Raw genomic sequence first — 25,505 nt, 5'->3', positions numbered from 1 at the left:
TTGTTGTTGTTGTATGCTACACAGTAAAATCACCAGTGTTAAATTCACTGTGTCAAAAGTGATCGACTCCCATAGTTGTTTTAGCAACTGGCAGTGCCAAATGACCCCTTGCGTCACTGCTGATAACTGGTGTTAATTGCTAAGGTATAACATTTTGCTCTATTAGTGTAGACTTTTACTCAGTAAGTGTAAACATCACAACCACGCCCATAAATTCAGTTCCTGCGTTTAAATTTCCTCTTTTCTCAACGCCATTGTTGGACCAACAAAATCCTAATTTGTTCCATGTAAAGGGGAGTTTTAAACAATTATTTCACTGACATTTAGCTATTTTAATTTAAATACATGATACTTGATTGTCAGACTGCAGTGTAACATAAAAAGTTGAACAGTTTTGTTTGTGTGTGCAGCTAATGTTAGAGTTACTTGTGTTTCACTTTTTGCATGTCTTTGCTAGATAGCTAGCATGCTAGCTAACTAGCTTGCCCCTGTCCTGTGCAGTTAGTCTGCTCTACATGGTGGTTCCATGGGGCGTGTCTCATTTCAGCACCAAGCTTTTTTTAGCCTCATGCTAGTTCTCTTTATTTCAGCTGCTTACTATACAGTGGCAAGAAAAAGTATGTGAACCATTTGGAATTACCTGGATTTCTGCATAAATTTTACATCAAATTTGATCTGATCTAAGTCACAACAATAGACAAACACAGTGTGCTTAAACTAATAACACACATTGTATTTCTTGTCTATATTGAATACATCATTTAAACATTCACAGTGTAGGTTGGAAAAAGTATGTGAACCCCTAGGCTAATGACTTCTCCAAAAGCTAATTGGAGTCAGGGGTCAACTAACCTGGAGTCGAATCAATGAGACGAGATCGGAGATTTTGTTTAGAGCTGCCCTGCCCCTAAAGGTTTGCTATTCACAAGAAGCATTGCCTGATGTAAACCATGCCTCGAACAAAATAGATCTCAGAAGACCTAAGATTAAGAATTGTTGCCTTGCATGAAGCTGAAAAGGGTTACAAAAGTATCTCTAAAAGTCAGTCCCTGGTTAGACAAATTGTCTATAAATGGAGAAATTTCAGCACTGTTGCTACTCTGCCTAGGAGTGGCCGTCCTGCAAAGATGACTGCAAGGTTAAGAGGAATCCTAGAGTGTCAGCTGAAGATTTACAGAAATCTCTGGAAGATGCTAACATCTCTGTTGACGAGTCTACAATATGTAAAACACTAAACAAGAATGGTGTTCATGGGAGGACACCATGGAAGAAGCCACTGCTGTCCCAAAAAAAACATTGCTGCACGTCTGAATTTCGCAAAAGAGCACCTGGCTGTTCCACAGAGCTACTGGCAAAATATTCTGTGGACAGAGGAAACTTAAGTTGTATTGTTTGGATGTAACACACAACACTATGTGTGGAGAAAAAAGGCACAGCACACCAACATGAAAACCTCACCCAACTGTAAACTATGGTGGTTTGGGGCTGCTTTGCTGCCTCAGGGCTTAGACAGCTTGCTATCATAGTCTGAAAAATGAATTCCCAAGTTTATCAAGACATTTTGCAGGATAATGTAAGGCTATCTGTCCTCCAATTGAACCTCAACAGAAGTTAGGTGACGCAACAGGACAACAACCCAAAAGACAGAAGTAAATCAACAACTGAATGGCTTTAACATAAGAAAATACGGCTTCTGGAGTGGCCCAGTCAGCTCTGACCTCAACCTGATTGAGATGCTGTGGCATGACCTCGAGAGCGGTTCACACCAGACATCCCAGGAACCTGTTATTAAATCCAAGGGTTCACATACTTTCCCCAACCTGCACAGTGAATGTTTACACGGTGTATTCAATAGAGACATGAAAAATTATAATTGTTTGTGTGTTATTAGTATAAGCAGACTGTGTGTCTATTGCTGTATGAAGATCAGATACAATTTTATGCAGAAATCCAGGTAATTCTAAAATGGTTCACATACTTTTTCTTTCCACTATATATTGAGGACTAATCTGATTAAGGTGAGTTGTTTATTTAGCCAAATTATAACTGCATTTTCAACTTGGGGTGGTGCTTATAGATAAATATTGTGGCCATTGCATCAGCAGCTCACTAGTCTAGCTAACTGCGTTTCCCACTCACTTTATCACCAGTTAGTTTTGGTGGTCTTGTAACACTGCTCCTAGAACATGACAACATAATACAGAAAAAGCCTGGCGGAGAGGTTGTCATCAAGGAATACTCCAAAACTAAAAGCCTGACTGACTGCACCAGACGAAAGATGATCAACATTCTTGTTTCGGCGATGACAGAGACTCAAGGGGTAAGTTTAAAGGAAAGATTCATAATGAAAATTGTTGAGCATTACTTTGCTCCCATATCTGCTGAATGTTAAAAATGACTTCTGTATCAGTATCTCAGTCACATAATTGGTTAGGCTACTGTTGACCATCCACTGCGATTGGTAGAAGATTTATATTGTATCAAACTCAATGGGCATGATACTGATTCAAAAATCACTCCTGATATTTAGCTGACTGGGGACCAATGCTGCTTGTGGATATTTTGATTGCTGCCTAAACATAACATTATTTACCCAAGATGGCAGTCTTTACCTTTAGCACAGACACCAGCCGCTTTAGCCCGGATAATATCTGCCAGTCTGCACAGCGCAATATCAGCCCTGAACATATCGGACTGCTTTTTTCCCCACTACATCACCGGATTCCTGCCGCAAACTCTGGACCATTACACCGGATCATCGCAGCTAGCTAGCTGCTACCGAGTGGCTATCGGGCTAGACCCATTCCCCTAGGCCCATTCCCCCAGCTAGCAAACTAAGTACACCAACTACAATACCTCTCTTGCCAATTGGCCTGGACATTGTTGATGTCGGTGAAGACTCAGCTACTAGCCCCGGCCTGCTAGCTCTTTGAACGCCGTGTCTCCCGCTCGCCTAGCGTAGTAACGACTACCAAACGGCTCCCTGTTTCATGCATCACTCGGCTACACAGCTGATGCCTACTGGACTGTTCATTAACACGGTATTTCATTTTGTTTATTTGTCGGCCCCAGCCTCGAACTCAGGCCCTGTGTGTAGCTAACTGACCCTCTCTGCCCATTCAACGCCATTTACCCATTGTTGTTGTCTTAGCTGTTTACCCGTTGTTGTCTTAGCCCTCCCAATCAACACCTGTGATTGCTTTATGCCTCCCTCTAATATCAATATGCCTTGTATACTGTTGTTTAGGGTAGCTCTCATTGTTTTGTTTTATTGCGGAGCCCCTAGTCCCGCTCTACATGCCTCGGTTAGCTTCCTTGCCCCACCCCCTACACATGCGGAGACCGCACATAGCTTAACTGGCGCTTCCAGAGATGCAGCCTCTCTCATCGTCATTCAATGCCTAGGTTTACCTCCACTGTACTCGCACCCTAACATGCCCTTGTCTGTGCATTATGCCCTGAATCTATCCTACCATGCCCAGAAGTCTGCTCCTTTAACTCTCTGTTCCGAACGCACTAGACGACCAGTTCTTATAGCCTTTAGCTGTACCCTTATCCTCCTCTGTTCCTCTGGTGATGTAGAGGTTAACCCAGGCCCTGTGTGTCCCCAGGCGCTCTCATTTGTTGACTTCTGTAACCGGAAAAGCCTTGGGTTCATGCATGTTAACATCAGAAGCCTCCTCCCTAAGTTTGCGTTATTCACTACTTTAGCAACACTCCACCAACCCTGATGTCCTAGCCATGTCTGAATCCTGGCTTAGGAAGGCCACCAAAAATTCTGAAATTTCCATCCCCAATTACAACATTTTCCGTCAAGATAAAACTGCTAAAGGGGGCGGCGTTGCAATCTACTGTAGAGATAGCCTTTGAGTGCTGTCCTAATATCCAGGTCTATGCCCAAACAGTTCGAGCTACTACTTTTAAAAATCCATCGCTTCAGAAATAAGTCTCTCACTGTTGCCGCTTGTTATAGACCCCACTCAGCTCCCAGCTGTGCCCTGGACACCATATGTGAATTGATTGCCCCCCATCTATCGTCAGAGTTCGTAGTGTTAGGTGACCTAAACTGGATATGCCTAACACCCCGGCCGTCCTACAATCTAAGCTAGATGCCCTCAATCTCACACAAATCATCAAGGAACCTACCAGGTACAACCCAAAATCTGTAAACATGGGCACCCTATTAGATATCATCCGGACCAACTTGCCCTCTAAATACACCTCTGCTGTTTTCAACCAGGATCTCAGCGATCACTGCCTCATTGCCTGCATCTGTTATGGGTCCGCGGTCAAACAACCTCATCACTGTCAAACGCTCCCTAAAACACTTCTGCGAGCAGGCCTTTCTAATCGACCTGGCCCGGGTATCCTGGAAGGATATTGACCTCATCCCGCCAGTAGAGGATGCCTAGTTGTTCTTCAAAAGTGCCTTCCTCACCATCTTAAATAAGAATGCCCCTTAAAAAATTGTAGAACTAAGAGCCCTTGGTTCACTCCAGACTTGACTGCCCTTGACCAGCACAAAAACATCCTGTGGCGCACTGCACTAGCTTCGAATAGTCCCCGCGATATGCAACTTTTCAGGGAAGTCAGGAACCAACATACACAGTCAGGAAAGCAAAGACTAGCTTTTTCAAACAGAAATTTGCGTCCTGCACCACTAATTCCAAAACGTTTTGTGATACTAAAGTTCATGGAGAATAAGAGCACCTCCTCTCAGGTGCCCACTGCACTGAGGCTAGGAAATACTGTCACCACTGATAAATCCACGATAATCGAGAATTTCAATAAGCATCTCTACGGCTGGCTATGCTTTCCACCTGGCTACCCCGGCCAACAGCTCTGCACCCCCCGCAGGAATTGGCCCAAGCCATCGACAATCTCAAATACCACCGTACCTTCTCCGCTATGCAATCCGGTTTCCGAGCTGGTCATGGGTGCACCTCAGCCACACGCAAGGTCCTAAACGATATCATAACCACCATCGATTAAAAAACAGTACTGTGCAGCTGTCTTCATCGACCTGGCCAAGGCTTTCGAATCTGTCAATCACCGTATTCTTATCGGCAGACTCAATAGCCTTGGTTTTTCTAATGACTGCCTCGCCTGGTTCACTAACTACTTCTCAGATAGAGTTCAGTGTGTCAAATCGGAGGGCCTGTTGTCCGGACCTCTGGCAGTCTTTATGGGGGTGCCACAGGGTTCTATTCTCGGGCCGACTCTTTTCTCTGTATATATCAATGATTTCGCTCTTGCTGCGGGTGATTCTTCGATCCACATCTACGCAGACGACACCATTCTGTATACATCTGGCCCTTCTTTGGACACTGTGTTAACAAACCTCCAAACAAGCTTCAATGTCATACAACACTCCTTCCATGGCCCCCAACTGCTCTTAAACGCTTTTAAAACTAAATGCATGCTCTTCAACTGATCGCTGCCCGCACCCGCCTGCCCGCCTAGCATCACTACTCTGGACGGTTCTGACTTAGAATATGTGGACAACTATAAATACCTAGGTGTCTGGCTATACTGTAAACTTTCCTTCCAGACTCATATTAAGCATCTCCAATCCAAAATTAAATCTAGAATCGGCTTCCTATTTCGCAACAAAGCCTCCTTCACTCATGTTGCCAAACATACCCTGGTAAAACTGACTATCCTGCCGATCCTTGACTTCGGCGATGTCATTTACAAAATAGCCTCCAACACTCTACTCAGCAAATTGGATGCAGTCTATCCGTTTTGTCACCAAAGTCCCATATACTACCCACCATTGGCGACCTGTATGCTCTCGTTGGCTGGTCCTCACTACATATTCATCGCCAAACCCACTGGCTTCAGGTCATCTAGGTAAAGCTCCGCCTTATCTCAGCTCACTGGTCACCATAGGAACACCCACCCGTAGCACGCGCTCCAGCAGGTATATTTCACTGGTCAACCCCAAAGCCAACAATCCCTTTGGCCGCCTTTCCTTCCAGTTCTCTGCTGCCAATGACTGGAACGAATTGCAAAAATCACTGAAGTTGGAGACTTATATCTCCCTCACTAACTTCAAGCATTGGCAGTCAGAGCAGCTTACCGATCGCTGCAGCTGTACACAGCCCATCTGTAAATAGCCCATCCAACCAATTACCTACCTCATCCCCATTTTATTTTTCTCTGCTCTTTTGCACACCAGTATTTCTACTTGCACATCCTCATCTGCACATCTATCACTCCAGTGTTAATTGCTTAATTGTTATTACTTCGCCACTATGGCCTATTTATTGCCTTACCTCCTTACTTAATTTGCACACACTGTATACAGATTTTCTATTGTGTTATTGACTGTACGTTTCTTTATCCCATGTGTAACTCTGTGCTGTTTTTGTCTCACTGCTTTGCTTTATCTTGGCCAGGTCGCAGTTGTAAATGAGAACCTGTTCAACTGGCCTACCTGGTTAAATAAAGGTGAAATAAAAATGATATTATTGTCAGGACATCCCCACGGTGCAGTGTGAGAGAAACGTTTGCATAAGGCATCGTCTCCTTGTTCCCATACCTGAAGGATTCCTACACCGCAAATGGATATGTAAGTATACATTACAAATGATAAAGGGCATCTGCGTTTAATTTGTCTGGTATCTGAGCAAATGGGACTTAGTTATTTGTTTTTTCTTTCAAGATTAGTAACTATGTTCATTTTATTAAGGCACATTATTACAACCCTAACAGTGGAGAAGTGTACCTCTCGTACAGAAACAAAACCGTTCAGAGGAATTTAGCTTCATCTGGGAAACGGCCATCTCAACTATACTCTGGAGGGCAAAATGCTGAGAGGGAGTCCAGTCCATCCACAAAGGTTACCCTGAGTGAAGACCAGTGCAGAGAGGCCATTTCTCTTATGAAGCATTCTTCTGATGAAGAAACAGTCAAACAGAATATGAAATTGACCTTTGAGTACAGAAAGACGACCCACGACCCGAGTAAATGCTCCACCATCTAACCGAATTTCCACGCTTTCTGGATGTGAAGGGCTTGGTAAGACTTTTTAAATAACAGTTTCAGTTATATAAATTGCGTTTAATCTCTAGATGCCAATTCAGGTTGACCAGTAAATTTAAACAAAAACAACACTTCCGTAATATTAGTTAAATTAATGTGTAGGCTGGTGATTTACTCAAACTCTGTTTTGGAGGTTAAAGTGGAATGTTTTATGAGAAAGAAATTGACTTGCACGAAACTAATGTTTTGTTCTTTGTATAATTTGTTTCAGATTGAACAGGATTTTGTGCTGCTGTTTGGAGAGGGAACATCAGCCAAGTTTTTGGAGAGGTGGCCAACTACATTCAAGCAAAAGATCATCATGCTAAGCAATACCCGAAGCAAGGCCACTCAGGGAGCTGAACTTCAGTAGCTTATCCAGATGGCAGAATCTACAGTTGATGAGGGAGCTGACATGAACGCTGACAGTTAGATGATCATAATTTATATTTCAAATAACTCTGAAATGTTAATGTAACTGATGATGGAATTTGCCATTTTAAAATCAGGATCTCTTTTTTGTTTAGAATGGGACGGTGACCTTTCCTCCATCCTTCTCAATTTGATTCCCCCATCACAAGGCCGCAAAAGACCAGGAAAGATGTCTGCATCCCAAGCTGAACAGCATCTTGTGATATTCCAAAAGGTTATTCTTGGACAGTGCTGCAGCCGTTATGATGAACTAATGATGGTGTTTGTTTTTGTCGTCTTCAGGCAGGAATCCGTATCCAGGAACACCTTGATGCGATTGACCAGAGCCGCCAACCATATCTTCTTGCAGTCGGAACCAGGAAGAGCAGCATCCATGCTTACTTCATCATCCTGGACAAGCGAGCCTTACTTCATCATCCTGGACAAGCGAGCCTTGCAAGTCAACAAGCGCATTGGGAAGGTTAAAGTGACTTCAAGGGTTGCTGAGCTCAAAGCTAGACTAGACTCCTGCACTAATGCAGATTAACTTATGATGATATGTTTTGTTTGCCATGCTAGTCATGGAAGTACCAATTTGCTCGTGAGGCATTTCAAGTTGATGCATGGAATACGCCCTGGTAGAACTCAGACTAAAATGTGGTCAAGCAGATTGTTGTCGTGTATTTGGTACATTTTCAGGCATTAGGAAGCATTTGAACAGGGTACATTCCGGAGACTGTCAAATTTTGTTAAACGCTAACTTGGATGCTAATACAGCCGTTGATAATCAGCCAAGTAATGGTGATTTTCCTTCAAATTGTAGTTGTTACCATGTTGTACCAATATCTAACAAGAACAAACTTGATATGTGTGCATCTGCTATTGCATAGCTGCAGGTGTAGATCAGACGACTGTAAATAGTTTATCTTCCATGGAAGAAGCAGTTCAAGAGATACAGGGTCAAGCTCAAGCGACCCCTCTTACATGTAAACTCAGCAAAAAAAGAAATGGCCCCTTTTCAGGACTCTGTCTTTCAAAGATTATAGGTAAAAATCCAAATAACTTCACAGATCTTCATTGTAAAGGGTTTAAACACAGTTTCCCATGCTTGTTCAATGAACCATAAACAATTAATGAACATGCACCTGTGGAACGGTCATTAAGACACTAACAGCTTACAGACGGTAGGCAATTAAGGTCACAGTTATGAAAACTTAGGACACTAAAGAGGCCTTTCTACTGACTCTGAAAAACACCAAAAGAAAGATGCCCAGGGTCCCTGCTCATCTGCGTAAACGTGCCTTAGGCATGCTGCGAGGAGGCATGAGGACTACAGATGTTGCCGTTCCACAGGTGCATGTTCATTGCAATGTCTGTACTGTGAGACGCCTAAACCGGCGCTACAGGGAGACAGGACGGACAGCTGATCGTCCTCGCAGTGGCAGACCACGTGTAACAACGCCTGCACAGGATCGGTACATCTGAACATCACACCTGCGGGACAGGTACAGGATGGCAACAACAACTGCCCGAGTTACACCAGGAATGGGCAATCCCTCCATCAGTGCTCAGAATGTCTGCAATAGGTTGAAAGAGGCTAGACTGAGGGCTTGTAGGCCTGTTGTACGGCAGGTCCTCACCAGACCTCACCGGCAACAACGTCGCCTATGGGCACAAACCAACCGTTGCTGGACCAGACAGGACTGGCAAAAAGTGCTCTTCACTGACGAGCTGCGGTTTTGTCTCACCAGGGGTGATGGTCGGATTCGCGTTTATCGTGAAGGAATGAGCGTTACATCGAGGCCTGAACTCTGGAGCGGGATCGATTTGGAGGTGGAGGGTCCGTCATGGTCTGGTACCTCCCTCATGTGGTACTCTTCCTGCAGGCTTATCCTGACATGACAATGCCACCAGCCATATTGCTCGTTCTGTGCGTGATTTCCTGCAAGACAGGAATGTCAGTGTTCTGCCATGGCCAGCGAAGAGCCCGGATCTCAATCCCATTGAGCACGTCTGGGACCTGTTGGATCGGAGGGTGAGGGCTAGGGCCATTCCCCCCAGAAATGTCCAGGAACTTGCAGGTGCCCTGGTGGAAGAGTGGGGTAACATCTCACAGCAAGAACTGGCAAATCTGGTGCAGTCCATGAGGAGGAGATGCACTGCAGTACTTAATGCAGTTGGTGGCCACACCAGATACTGACTGTTACTTTTGATTTTGACCCCCCTTTGTTCAGGGACACATTATTCCATTTATGTTAGTAAATGTAAATGTAAATGTTAGTCACATGTCTGTGGAACTTGTTCAGTTCATGTCTCAGTTGTTTAATCTTATGTTCATACAAATATTTACACATGTTAAGTTTGCTGAAAATAAACTCAGTTGACAGTGAGGATGTTTCTTTTTTTGCTGAGTTTATATCTTCAAAAGACACAAACGGTCAGAAAAATCCAACATTATTTTCAGGATTTGGTTGAATTTGGTATCAAAACTAAGTGCTTATTTCATACAAAAATGAGGAACAGTTCAACCAGTTGACAAAGTCATTGGTGTTAGATTTGACAATAGAAGAAACAAAACTACAGGAACTTATGATCAAATAGTCATAACTGATCAATTTTCTTACGTTCCAATTCTCGAGACATAGCAGTCAAATTTGAAGAACCCAAACAAGTGGCATGTTTAACTCGGGCACAATTTTAAAGATGGACTATAAATGAAGAGACATCCTCTCTTTTCTAAAAAAAAAAGAAAAAAAAAAAAAAAAAAGAAATGCATTGCAAATTTAACTCTTATGTTGAATTTGAGACTGCTAATCCATTGGGATCAAAAAAGGGTATTCACAAGTTGGGAGGTATATACTTTCCTTGGAGAAATTTTACCCCAAAGTTTAATTCAATTTGGGTAAATATTCACTCATGTGCACTCTTCCATACCCAGGACCCTAAAAGTTATGGATTTGATTCCATTCTTGAGCCAATTGTAAGCAATTTGGAAGTGCATTGAAGTTCCCTTCTTCAGTGGTCGTATACATGACGGTATTGTCCAAGTAACTGGAGATAATCTTGGTATACATTGCCTGTTTGGTTTTGTGGAATCATTTAGTGCTCGTTATTGTTTCCGTTTTTGTCTCCCTGAGAAAGTGGATTTTCAAACTGTGTTCTCTGAGCATGACCCAAGAGTGACTTTACGAACAAAACACATGCACTCAGACCATTGTCAAACTATTCAGTCAAACCCAACCCTACCTCACGTGTACGGTGTGAAGCATGCTTGCTTATTGAACTCTGCAGTACTTCAATACTACAGACAATTTTTATGTTGAAATAATGCGTGACATTTTAGGAGTTGCACAATGAGGTAAAACTTGTGTTACACTATATACAAGCCAACTTTGTGACTCCTAAAGATGTGTACGGTAGAGTTCATTCATTTAACTATGGCTACACAGAGAGGAGGAATCGTCCACCTGCAGTCAAATTGGATGATGGGAGCAATGATTTGGGTCTAAATGCTATTCAGTCTTTGCGTCTTCTCTGCAATTTGCAATTGATATTTGGTGATCTGGTACAAAGATGATCAATACTGGCAGCTGCTTCTGTTACTACTACAAATTGTAAATATTGTGTTTTCTCCTATACTGAGGGCATGACTATCTATCTGAAGCACTTAATTGCTGAACATCATAGGCTTTTCAAGTATTTGTTTCCTGATAGAAATCTGTTACCGAAACACCACTTCATGATACATTATCCTCGTCGTATAAGGAATATTGGGCCCATTCTTCACTCGTGGTTGCATGCGCTACGAGGCAAAACATAATTTCTTCATGAAGCAACTGAAGAGTTTTAAGAATGTCACTATGACCTTAGCCAAGAAACACCAAAATTACATGGCGTATAATTGGGAAACTTTCAGCCAGGATAGACCATCTTTAGGTCCAAGAAAGATGTCAGGGCTCAATGACCTGAAAGAAGCTCATGAGATTGCTGCCAAGTTGAATGTCTCAGTGCGCACAAATGTTTAGTCAGTTAAATGGGTAAAGCACCATGGTACAGACTATCGTCTTGATGTGGTGAAGGAGTCGTTGAAATGCCAGTATTTTACTAAATTAAGGCTATTGTTCTTGGTTGTGTCAGCTCTTGAAACCTTATGTTTTGATGATCATTTGCATGCATTTAAAGTTGTTTTGAAGCGAAGTCCACCATGCAAGGTATTTCCTGTAAATGACATGTACCCCAAACCTTTTGATTTGCTCATGTCATATGGAGCAAGGGATTCTTTTGACTACATTCTACTGTCACTTGATAACAGTTTAAGCCAGGGCTGAGACTTATGGTTTGGTCATAATAAACACATTTGAATGTTGAAACAGCTTTGCTTGAGTTTATTGCTAAATTCCAAGTGCTTTTACGAAATATAATTTCCATTTACATGGGGGAAGAGTAAATACATTTTTACTATAATTGGAGTCAACCTGAATCAACACTAGTGAGTGTCACTATAAACACTCAGGTGTTGATTACCTCTTAGTGTTAAATTTGATCAACACCGGCCAGTGTAGTGCAGTGTTAACTTTTTGCACTCCTCAGTGTTAAATCAACACTAGAAATGTAACACTTTGATCAGTGTACTTTTTACTCTGTGTAGAGTGTGACCATACGTACTCGCTGACAGTGTTAAATTTAACACTTTCAAATTTTCTGTGTAGATAAATATTCCTCTCGTGGCGCATTCATGTTATAAGTGCCATAGGGAGGGAAACATGCATTCTGACAAGCAGTCAATGCACAACAATTCTTGCAATCGCGAAAACAGCAGTTTTAATGGGGAATGCTAGCTTTCCATTCCTACTTTATTTATTTCTCAACTCATAAATATGCGCGAACTGCGCCATTTTAAACCCAGGTTTTTTAACATAAGCATGGTTAAGCACCGCTCCACAATTCGCAGTGGAGCAGGGCATGACTATCTATCTGAAGCATAGGGGAGAGTGGGGCTAAATGTAACACCGGTCAATTTATGGGTCATACAATTCATAAACATGATAATAACTAGTTAAAAGATCACATTTGAGATTTGACTAATGATTAGCCCAATAGGGTAAATTCAGATAGGCAACCCCATGCTTCAGCCTATTTATAGCATACCTGATAATATGGACCATGCATAGGCTATATACTGCACATGGCCAAATATGTTAAAATAATTTTACCAATGTGTTATTGGGCAAATTTCTGGGAGGGGGAAATTCTATTTTAGATACCTTATTTTTTATTTATTTTGGAGTAGAATGTCCTTTAGAATGTCCTTCACCAGAACTGATCTCCTCAGTCCTCCTACATACAAATTATAGGAGGGGACCCCCCCACCCCCCACCCCCACTGCTACAAATCTTTCCAGAGGACCCGTGTGATAGTTGTGTTGGATAAATAAGATGCATGATGACTAACGAATATACACAGGCCAATTTAAATATACTAAATTACGCAAATGTACCTATAGACCGATAAGCATGACGGTCAAATGTACATCGACTGATAAGTCCATCAATGAATAAAAAGCATCATCTTGCGATGGGATTTTTTTTCTCCCAGGCATTTTGGCCGGCAACAGTTTTATCCATGAGCTTTTCATTATAATTTTTGGGGCAAATCCCGGCAATTGTTTGTTAACGCAAACCCTGACACACACACACAAACAACAAGGTCATTGGCCCCCGTCCCGCTGCCCCTATCTCCAGCCTGTTCTCCAGTTGGGAGAAGAGTGATGGCACCTTGTGTCAAGAGGTTTGATAATCCAGGCCCTGGAGCCTCAGTCCTGGAGGGGATTCAACCAGCCCTACCTGTCCCCACTTTCTATCACTTCTCTGGGCTCAGAGACACTTCCACACTGGGTCTAGAGGGACTATGCCTGAGGAAATCAACAGCTATTTGAAGCTAAAATCAATGGTGCATCCAGTTAGCTCGTATTAGCTACTGATAGGGAGATTGTAGGAAGTCATTAATGGGCATTTTGCCAGTGGTGGAAAAAGTACTCAATTGTCATATTAAAAATAAAGATACCTTAATAGAAAATGACTCAAGTAAAAGTGAAAGTCACCCAGTAAAATACTACTTGAGTAAAAGTCTAAAAGTATTTGGTTTTAAATATACTTAAGTATAAAAAGTAAATGGAATTGCTAAAAATGTACTTAAGTATCAATAGTAAAAATATAAACTATTTCAAATTCCTTACATTAAGCAAACCAGACAGCACATTTTTTTTACAAACGCAGCATTTGTGTTTGTCCTTCAGATCAGAGGCAGTAGGGATGACCAGGGATGTTCTCTTGATAAGTGTGAGAGAATTGGACCATTTTCCTGTCAAAATGTAATGAGTACTTTTGGTTGTCAGGGAAAATGTATGGAGTAAAAAGTATATTATTTTCTTTAGGAATGTAGTGAAATAAAAGTAATGTACAGATACCCCCAAAAACTACTTTAGCACTTTAAAGTATTTTTACATAAGTACTTTACCCCACTGCATTTTGCTGCTGAGGAGCGCAGCACTGTTTAGTATCAAATTCAATTTAGTGTTGTTGAATGTTAGCCCTGTCCAAGGCATCAACACCTTCCCAGTGTGTTTGTACTGGGGGACATTTTTAGCAACTGCCTAAGTTGTAGGCTAGGTTAGCTACGTGTTAGCTGGTAAGGCTCCCGAGTGGAGCAGCAGTCTAAGGCACGGCTCTCAGTGCAAGAGGCGTCACTACAGTCCCTGGTTCGAATCCAGGCTGTATCACATCCGGCCGTGATTAGGAGTCCCGTAGGGCGGCGCACAATTGGCCCAGCGTCGTTCAGGTTTGGCCGGGGTAGGCAGTCATTGTAAATAACAATTTGTTCTTAACTGACTTGCCTAGTTGAATAAAGGTTAAATAAAAATAAATCAAATGCCATACAAAACATCATTCATTTTAGGGCGTTGTGAGCAAGCAACTGGAGTCCCTTACAGTGCCACAGTGACAAGTTGAGTACACACAGGAGACTCAGGGCTCTGTCTCTTGACTGTCAGGGGGCTTTTAGAAGAAGCTGACACTAACCAGCAGTACGCAGCTTGCCAGCAGTGGCTGCCATGACAATCCCAGCTATATGTTAGATCCAAAAGAACTTTAGAAGAAGAATTTTGATAGCAAAAGAAGTCCCAGTTCAGACTTGTCGTCAACTCTTGTAATGTCATTCTCTAGTCACTAATGCTATGGCTAACCAGAAAACACAAAAGAATAGGCCTATATTAACAGTATCAATGTGCTTGAATGTGGAACGTTACTTAGGAGACTAGTCCATGTCCTCACTCCTTCAGTCATTGCCAAGCCAGTTCATTTTGTTATCTTAAACGCAGCACCAGGGTCAACACTTCAAATGAGCTATTGGCATCTATGCTTCCAGTCTTTCATGTAACAAGAACACATTTAACTGCCTTCAAGATGTATAGCATATCAACGTTCTATTCGATAAGAAAGGAGACACTGCCCATTCTGGAGTGAAAACAAAAAAGTCTGGTCAGATGGACCTCTACTGCATTTTCTTTAAAGGAGTACTAAAATGTGTCTGGAATGCAGTACTGTGCGCTCTTTCGCTTTCTCCCCACTCTCTCACTCGTGTTCACGGCCCCACACTCATACCAACATAAACGCCACACCATATTGAAAAGGCCCCAATAAGGACCTCTTAGAACCCCCTCTGAAACTCGAGTGTCTAACACAACATATAGGCTAGGCATAGCCTTCAGTACACAATGAATAAATGCACACAACATAGATACAATTTATATGAATGCATACACACAATATAAATGCATCGGAATACGTCTAGGCTACGCATTACAGTGTATGTGAATGTGTGTGACAAGTCAAAATGATGCATGCTTTAACGACACAAATCTTATTCCACTCTGCACACCACCCCCGCTTTTCTGTCTTCCGCCCACTTTGGTTCTCTCATCTGAAAGATGCACACCTGTCATAGTCTGAGCTTCGATTAAACTGCATACCGCTGCAGTGGTTTGTTTCCATAGTCCTAACTTACCTACACTTCGCTGTTTCTACATTTTAATATTCTGTTCTTCATTCTCACTGTCAGTGGACTGTTCTCTCCACTCAGGGAGCAAATACTTTCTGATCATGGCAGGATATTATTTCTCTGCAATTTTTCTCACCTATGATTGTTGTGTGTTGTGGTGTGCGTGAAACAAATGAGTAACATAACAAGGATGTTGGTTTCTGATTGCCAAGGGATATCAGGGATTAGAAGAGCTTACCTCTCTTCCAGTGGAAGACTGTCTTTGCTGCGCTCTTCCACCTGCGTAGACAAGCAAACAAAGCAACTAAATTACAAAACAACTACATCAAGACATAGCAGGTTAAAGAATGTATATTTGTCTTGTAATTACAGTTTAGCCTAATCGTTTCTATATTGAGTCATTGTATTATAGTGCAAATTCATATTTCAGTGCATTAGTAGTATTTCAGTATTTGATCATGAATAAACAATGGACAAATATAATTAATCAAGTGTGTTAGGCTTACATAAACCCAAATGTATCAACAAATTAGCTGCCGTCTATGTTTGTATTTTTAAAACATTTCTGTTTTGGATAAAAGGAATTCTGTATGAAAAAAGACAACATCAACATGACCAGCTTTCTAAATGCGCCTCAGGTGAATGGTGGCCCATTATGACAACACTGACACTCAAAGCAGGTAGATGGGTACATTATGTAAAAACCCAACGATAAAGCCTTGAGCTCCTTATTTTTTTGTGCTGGTGACAGTAGGTGCACTTGATTCAGCAGCCCTAGCGCCAGGAAGGCAAAGTGTTCTCATTTTGAACCATTTAATGTGTCTTAAGATAGAACTCTGCCTACCCGGCAGGCACAGAGAACAAATCAAAGTGCACCTATAGACCTACTGCTGGCCAATCAGATAGCTCAGATCAACGTGTCTGCAGTTTCCTCGCACCATAGACTGTAAAAAGAAGCCTCTGACAGCAAAGTTGATAATGTGAGATTTCAAAATGTGAGATTTTGCTATCAGCTGGAAGACGGTTTCTCCTTTTGTCAGCGGAGAGATGGTGAGTCGGGTGACAGGCAGCATCACCGATGCTCCCTCCCTCCCCTCAGACTGACCATCAGATGCAGGCTATCAGTCCAGTAAATAAAAAGATCCATACGCAACAAAAAGCTTATTTCTCTCAAATGTTGTGCACAAATTTGTTTACATCGCTGTTAGTGAGCATTTTTCCTTAGCCAAGATAATCCATCCACCTAACAGGTGTGGCATATCAAGAAGCTGATTTAACAGCATGATCATAACACAGGTGCACCTTGTGCTGGGGACAATAAAAGGCCACTTTAAAATGTGCAGTTTTTGTCACATCACAATGCTGCAGATGTCTCGTGTTTTGAGAGAGCGTAAAATTGGCACGCTGACTGCAGGAATGTCCACCAGAGCTGTTGCCAGAGAATTGAATGTTCATTTCTCTAATATATAGGCTTATGTTTTAGAGAATTTGGCAGTACGTCCAACTGGCCTCACAACCCTAGATCACGTGTATCCACGCCAGCCCAGGAACTCCACAACTGGCTTCCTGTTTTGTTTTTTTATCTAGGGCGCAAGCATTTTGTCTTGAAAATATAATGTCAACATTCAGAGAGGCTCCAAAGCTGACTGGTTATGGAGTAGCCTATGTTATGGGACCATACTTGTTTCAAAGTCAAAATGACACTCTGATTTTTGCAGCAGGACCAGGTGTGCGCAAGAGTTCATAGATTACTATTGTATGTCCTCCTGATGCAAATCTTGTGTGTGCAAGGGCATTGTGTTGATTGACAGGCCCTGTCCTGACACTACCCATAGTCCCTATATCTCTAGACACTGAGTAGATCTAAAAGGATAGGATAGGTATATGCCATATATACAATGAGTATACCAAACATTAGGAACACCTTCCGAATGTTGAGTTGCAGCCCCCCCTTTTGCCATCAGAACCTTTTTCTCGTTCCACAGGGATGCTTGTCCCATGTTGACACAACTGTGGGAAGCATTGGAGTTAAGTTGGCTGGATGCCTTTTGGGTGGTGGACCATTCTTGATACACACGGGAAACTGTTGAGCGTGAAAAACCCAGCAGCATTGCAGTTCTTGACACAAACTGGTGAACCTGGCACCTACTACCATACCCCGTTCAAAGGCACTAAAATATTTTGTCTTGCCCATTCCTCCTCAATGGCACACATGCACAATTCATGCCTCAAGGCTTAACAATTATTATTTAACCTGTCTTCTCCCCTTCATCTACACTGATTGAAGTGGATTTAACAAGTGACATCAATAAAGGATCATAGCTTTCACCTGCTCAGTCTTTGCCATGGAAAGAGCAGGTGGTATGTTTTGTACACTCAGTGTATATGGTAAAAATAACTAATTTCATCATGCTTATCAGAGGGAAAGGAGAAGGTACTTCCATAGTGCTTATAGGCCAACTTATGTAATTATTTCATATCTAGGCTACATTAGTGTATATGGGTTCATTTAGGGACAGTTTCTTGATAGGGCCTTTGTTCACTGCAACGTGGGTCTTCATGCATACCTAGGGGTCACTATTCGAAAGCCTTGACCAGGCAATCAAATCTAATTCTATTTGTCACATGCGCCGGTGTAGACCTTAACGTGAAATGCTTACTTACAAACCCTTAACCAACAATGCAGTTCAAGAAGAGTTAAGAAAAAATTTACCAAACAAACTAAAGTAGAAAATGAAATAAAAAGTAACAATAACGATGCTATAAACGGGGTACCGGTGCCGAGTCAATGTGCGGGGATACAGTTTAGTCGAGGTAATTGGTACATGTAGGTAGGGGTAAAGTGACTATGTTTAGATAACAAACAGCGAGTAGCAGCAGAGTAAAAACAAGGGGGGGGGGGGGGTCTTGTCGACCAAGACACAAAACGGTGATAAAGTGCCAATTTACACTGAACAAAAATATAAATGCAAGTGGGTTGGCTGAAATAAAAGATCACAGAAATTTTAGTACACACATTTGTTTACATCCCTGTTAGTGAGCATTTCTTCTTTGCCAAGATAATCCATCCACATGACAGGCATATCAAGAAGCTGATTAAAAATCATGATCATTACACAGGTGTACCTTGTGCTGGGGACAATCAAACGCCACTAAAATGAGCAGGTTTTTCACACAATGCTGACTGCAGGAATGTCCCATGAGCTGTTGCTAGAGAATTGAATATTAGTTTTAGAGAATTTGGCAGTATATGTCCAACCGGCCTCACAACCGCAGACCACATGTATGGCGTTGTGTGGGCGAACGGTTTGCTGATGTCAACGTTGTGAACATGGTGGCAGTGGATGTACAGTGGGGCAAAAAAGTATTTAGTCAGCCACCAATTGTGCAAGTTCTCCCACTTAAAAAGATGAGAGAGGCCTGTAATTTTCATCATAGGTACACTTCAACTATGACATAGAAAATGAGAAGAAAAAAAATCCAGAAAATCACATTGTAGGATTTTTAATGAATTTATGAAATTATGGTGGAAAATAAGTATTTGGTCAATAACAAAAGTTTATCTCAATACTTTGTTATATACCCTTTGTTGGCAATGACAGAGGTCAAACGTTTTCTGTAAGTCTTCACAAGGTTTTCACACACTGTCGCTGGTATTTTGGCCCATTCCTCAATGCAGATCTCCTCTAGAGCAGTGATGTTTTGGGGCTGTTGCTGGGCAACACGGACTTTCAACTCCCTCCAAAGATTTTCTATGGGGTTGAGATCTGGAGACTGGCTAGGCCACTCCAGGACCTTGAAATGCTTCTTACGAAGCCACTCCTTCGTTGCCCGGGTGGTGTGTTTGGGATCATTGTCATGCTGAAAGACCCAGCCACGTTTCATCTTCAATGCCCTTGCTGATGGAAGGAGGTTTTCACTCAAAATCTCACGATACATGGCCCCATTCATCCTTTCCTTTACACGGATCAGTCGTCCTGGTCCCTTTGCAGAAAAACAGCCCCAAAGCATGATGTTTCCACCCCCATGCTTCACAGTAGGTATGGTGTTCTTTGGATGCAACTCAGCATTCTTTGTCCTCCAAACACGACGAGTTGAGTTTTTACCAAAAAGTTATATTTTGGTTTCATCTGACCATATGACATTCTCCCAATCTTCTTCTGGATCATCCAAATGCACTCTAGCAAACTTCAGACGGGCCTGGACATGTACTGGCTTAAGCAGTGGGACACGTCTGGCACTGCAGGATTTGAGTCCCTGGCGGCTTAGTGTGTTACTGATGGTAGGCTTTGTTACTTTGGTCCCAGCTCTCTGCAGGTCATTCACTAGGTCCATTTTTGCTCACCGTTCTTGTGATCATTTTGACCCCACGGGGTGAGATCTTGCGTGGAGCCCCAGATCGAGGGAGATTATCAGTGGTCTTGTATGTCTTCCATTTCCTAATGATTGCTCCCACAGTTGATTTCTTCAAACCAAGCTGCTTACCTATTGCAGATTCAGTCTTCCCAGCCTGGTGCAGGTCTACAATTTTGTTTCTGGTGTCCTTTGACAGCTCTTTGGTCTTGGCCATAGTGGAGTTTGGAGTGTGACTGTTTGAGGTTGTGGACAGGTGTCTTTTATACTGATAACAAGTTCAAACAGGTGCCATTAATACAGGTAACGAGTGGAGGACAGAGGAGCCTCTTAAAGAAGAAGTTACAGGTCTGTGAGAGCCAGAAATCTTGCTTGTTTGTAGGTGACCAAATACTTATTTTCCAAATAAATTCATAAAAAATCCTACAATGTGATTTTCTGGATATTTTTTTCAAATTTTGTCTGTCATAGTTGAAGTGTACCTATGATGAAAATTACAGGCCTCTCTCATCTTTTTAAGTGGGAGAACTTGCACAATTGGTGGCTGACTAAATACTTTTTTGCCCCACTGTATATCTGTATTCCCAGTCATGTGAAATCCATAGATTATGGCCTAATTAATTTATTTCAAGTGACTGATTTCCTTATAGGAACTGTAACTTAGTAAAGTCTTTGAAATTGTTGCATTTTTGTTCAGTATAGTTGAAGGGCGGGGTGCTTTAGTGTAGGTTAATCTATCTAGCCTATATGACGTTGTATGCATATAGGCCTAGTCACTCATGGATCAAACTCAATTTAAACATTTTATAAAGCATGGGAATTGTGATATATTGTTTTTGGGGGGGAGGCTGTGTTCACACAGGCAACCCAATTCTGAGCTTTTTCCCACTAATTGGTCTTTTGACCAATCACATCATATCTTTTTAAGTCAGATCTTTTTCAGAGGTGATTCGTCAAAAGACCAATTTGTGGAGAAGAAAAAAAATCTGAATTGTGCTGCTTATCTAAACACTAAACACTCATCTTGAACTGCGATGTTACGACAATTCCAATGGAATACCTAGGCTAGGCCTATCTATTGTAAAACCAGTTTGGACATCAGCGCATTTAGGCATAAAAGCTATCAGGGAAACAGATGTATTTCCTTCCCATTAAGACAAGATATTACAACAGATAATAGGTTGTTCCATGAAATGTGCATTTTGCGCCCGTTTTACATTTTAAGTAGAAATTGTTGAATTTAAGTCTGTTATATTAAAATGAAGTTCCCATTAATATAGAAAACATGGAGAATTGAATAAATCAGACTTGCAATCCATGCACCCCTTGCAGTATGCATACACATACTAACACATGCACTCTACACACAAGTACATATGGATTGTGTGTTGTAGATATGTGGTAGTAGAGTAGTGGGCCCGAGGACACACACACACACCTGTTGTAAAATGTAATATGTTTAATTGTACAAATACCAATCTAGCCTATCAGCTCCTGACGGCTGAAGTTTGTACCTAGAGTCTTCTACCTTTCAGTCTCTGCAGTTGGGAAATACATGATTTGATATTGGTCTAATCCTAAATGCTGATGGGTTAAAACCGCATTCCAGACAGTGTCTATTCCACAAGTTACCACCGGCTAAATCTATGACATTAAAACGCCTAATTACTCTATTCCATCTGATTGCGCAATCAACGGTCTCTCTCATCAGCCCAGCAAGGCAATTTATAAACTTGATCTCCACTACATCTCACATTTCATTTAGACTAACAGACTGACGACGCAAAATAAATTTAGAAATCTATATTATTCAATTATTGCACCCACACTGCTCACGCGCATCTGCATTGCCAAGGGCTAAAATAGAAGTCAGTTCTATTTCTGACACAGATCGTGCTGCAAGTCCTGCCTCTCCCATCTCCTCATTGGTTTATAGAAGCAGGTACCCACGTGCCATTTCCTCATTGGTTATACCCACGTGGGTGACTGAAAGATGACCTAGGTCAGTGGTTGTAATGCACCTCATTTATGAAAGTTGCCAATCGAAATATAAAGTCCAGAGAAGAAAAAGCCTGGAAGGAAGAGAGATGACTAGAAACGATACGGTTGACCGTTTTGTGTGGATTAATTGTCGGAGTAGAGGACCTTGTGCATTTCGGGTAAAATAACTCAATGTTTATATCCCAGGACAATTTAGCTAGTAACAGCAAGCTACCTAAATAGGACAAATTAGTTAGCAAGTGCAAGCTAGCTAGCTAAATTGCCATACACGGCGCCGAAAAGAGATGGCCGCCTCGCTTCGCGTACCTTGGAAAATATGCAGTTTTTTGTTTTTTTATGTGTTATTTCTTACATCGGTACCCCAGGTAATCTTAGGTTTCATTACATACAGTCGGGAGGAACTTCTGAATATACGATTAACGTCAACTCATCATCGTTCCTACCAGGAATATGACTTTCCCGAAACGGATCCAGTGTTTTGCCTTCCACCCAATACAATGGATCTGATCCCAGCCGGCGACCCTGTGCGACGCCGAAAAAGGGGCAAACGAGGCGGTCTCGTGGTCAGGCTTCGGAGACGGGCACATCGCGCTCCACTCCCTAGCATACTACTCGCCAATGTCCAGTCTCTTGACAATAAGGTTGATGAAATCCGAGCACGGGTAGCATTCCAGAGAGACATCAGGGATTGCAACGTGCTCTGCTTCACGGAAACATGGCTAACTCAAGGGACGCTAACGGAGTCGGTGCAGCCAGCTGGTTTCTTCATGCATCGCGCCGACAGAAACAAACATCTTTCCGGTAAGAAGAGGGGCGGGGGGGTATGCCTTATGATTAACGAGAAGTGGTGTGATCATCATAACAACACACAGGAACTCAAGTCATTCTGTTCACCTGATCTAGAACTCCTCACAATCAAATGTCGACCGCATTATCTACCAAGGGAATTCTCTTCAATCATAATCACAGCCGTATATATTCCCCCCCAAGCAGACACATCGATGGCCCTGAACGAACTTTATCTGACTCTTTGTAAACTGGAAACCACACACCCTGAGGCTGCATTCATCGTAGCTGGGGATTTTAACAAGGCTAATCTAAAAACAAAACTCCCTAAATTCTATCAGCATATCGATTGTGCTACCAGGGCTGGAAAAACCCTAGATCATTGTTATACTAATTTCCGCGACGCATATAAGGCCCTCCCCCGCCCCCCTTTCGGAAAAGCTGACCACGACTCCATTTTGTTGATTCCAGCCTACAAACAGAAACTCAAACAACAAGCTCCCGCGCTCAGGTCTGTTCAACGCTGGTCCGACCAATCTGAATCCACGCTTCAAGACTGCTTCGATCACGCGGATTGGAATATGTTCCGCATCGCGTCCAACAACAATATTGACGAATATGCTGATTCGGTGAGCGAGTTCATTAGGAAGTGCATTGACGATGTCGTACCCACAGCAACGATAAAAACATTCCCAAACCAGAAACCGTGGATTGACGGCAGCATTCGCGTGAAACTGAAAGCGCGAACCACTGCTTTTAACCAGGGCAAGGTGACCGGAAGCATGACCGAATACAAACAGTGTAGCTATTCTCTCCGCAAGGCAATCAAACAGGCTAAGTCCCAGTACAGAGACAAATTCAACAGCTCGCAATTCAACAGCTCAGACACAAGAGGTATGTGGCAGGGTCTACAGTCAATCACGGATTACAAAAAGAAAACCAGCCCCGTCGCGGACCAGGATGTCTTGCTCCCAGACAGGCTAAACAACTTTTTTGCCCGCTTTGAGGACAATACAGTGCCACTGACACGGCCCCCTACCAAAACCTGCGGGCTCTCCTTCACTGCAGCCGAGGTGAGTAAAACATTTAAACGTGTTAACCCTCGCAAGGCTGCAGGCCCAGACGGCATTCCCAGCCGCGTCCTCAGAGCATGCGCAGACCAGCTGGCTGGTGTGTTTACGGACATATTCAATCAATCCTTATCCCAGTCTGCTGTTCCCACATGCTTCAAGAGGGCCACCATTGTTCCTGTTCCCAAGAAAGCTAAGGTAACTGAGCTAAACGACTACCGCCCCGTAGCACTCACTTCCGTCATCATGAAGTGCTTTGAGAGACTAGTCAAGGACCATATCACCTCCACCCTACCGGACACCCTAGACCCACTCCAATTTGCTTACCGACCCAATAGGTCCACAGACGACGCAATCGCAACCACACTGCACACTGCCCTAACCCATCTGGACAAGAGGAATACCCATGTGAGAATGCTGTTCATCGATTACAGCTCAGCATTTAACACCATAGTACCCTCCAAACTCATCATCAAGCTCGAGACCCTGGGTCTCGACCCCGCCCTGTGCAACTGGGTCCTGGACTTCCTGACGGGCCGCCCCCAGGTGGTGAGGGTAGGTAACAACATCTCCACCCCGCTGATCCTCAACACTGGGGCCCCACAAGGGTGCGTTCTGAGCCCTCTCCTGTACTCCCTGTTCACCCACGACTGCGTGGCCATGCACGCCTCCAACTCAATCATCAAGTTTGCGGATGACACTACAGTGGTAGGCTTGATTACCAACAACGACGAGACGGCCTACAGGGAGGAGGTGAGGGCCCTCGGAGTGTGGTGTCAGGAAAATAACCTCACACTCAACGTCAACAAAACAAAGGAGATGATTGTGGACTTCAGGAAACAGCAGAGGGAGCACCCCCCTATCCACATCGACGGGTCAGTAGTGGAGAAGGTGGAAAGTTTTAAGTTCCTCGGTGTACACATCACGGACAAACTGAATTGGTCCACCCACACAGACAGCGTTGTGAAGAAGGCGCAGCAGCGCCTCTTCAACCTCAGGAGGCTGAAGAAATTCGGCTTGTCACCAAAAGCACTCACAAACTTCTACAGATGCACAATCGAGAGCATCCTGTCGGGCTGTATCACCGCCTGGTACGGCAACTGCTCCGCCCACAACCGTAAGGCTCTCCAGAGGGTAGTGAGGTCTGCAGAACGCATCACCAGGGGCAAACTACCTGCCCTCCAGGACACCTACACCACCCGATGTCACAGGAAGGCCATAAAGATCATCAAGGACAACAACCACCCAAGCCACTGCCTGTTCACCCCGCTATCATCCAGAAGGCGAGGTCAGTACAGGTGCATCAAAGCAGGGACCGAGAGACTGAAAAACAGCTTCTATCTCAAGGCCATCAGACTGTTAAACAGCCACCACTAACATTTAGCGGCCGCTGCCAACATACTGACTCAACTCCAGCCACTTTAAAAATGGGAATTGATGGAAATTATGTAAAAATGTACCACTAGCCACTTTAAACAATGCCACTTAATATAATGTTTACATACCCTACATTACCCATCTCATATGTATATACTGTACTCTATATCATCTACTGCATCTTGCCATCTTTATGTAATACATGTACCACTAGCCACTTTAAACTATGCCACTTTATGTTTACATACCCTACAGTACTCATCTCATATGTATATACCGTACTCTATACCATCTACTGCATCTGCCATGCCGTTCTGTACCACCACTCATTCATATATCTTTATGTACATATTCTTTATCCCTTTACACTTGTGTGTGTGTGTAAGGTAGTAGTTGTGGAATTGTTAGGTTAGATTACTTGTTGGT

General features: G+C 42.9%; 1 protein-coding gene across 7 annotated transcripts in view; it reads right to left on the bottom strand.

The window, feature by feature from the left end:
* LOC139566939 (transmembrane protein 131-like) overlaps positions 1–25,505 on the bottom strand; it is a 124,186-nt gene that overhangs the window by 82,416 nt on the left and 16,265 nt on the right. For all 7 annotated transcript variants that reach the window (XM_071388318.1, XM_071388320.1, XM_071388324.1 and 4 more), the window contains exon 3: positions 15,731–15,771. In XM_071388318.1, the coding sequence (XP_071244419.1) occupies positions 15,731–15,771 (41 nt within the window). The remainder of the gene's footprint in view (positions 1–15,730; positions 15,772–25,505) is intronic.

This window comes from Salvelinus alpinus, chromosome 39 (assembly GCF_045679555.1).
Source record: "Salvelinus alpinus chromosome 39, SLU_Salpinus.1, whole genome shotgun sequence".
NCBI lineage: Eukaryota > Metazoa > Chordata > Actinopteri > Salmoniformes > Salmonidae > Salvelinus > Salvelinus alpinus.
The sequence above is the reverse complement of the archived record's forward strand: the minus strand, read 5'-3'. Positions and strand labels throughout refer to the sequence as shown.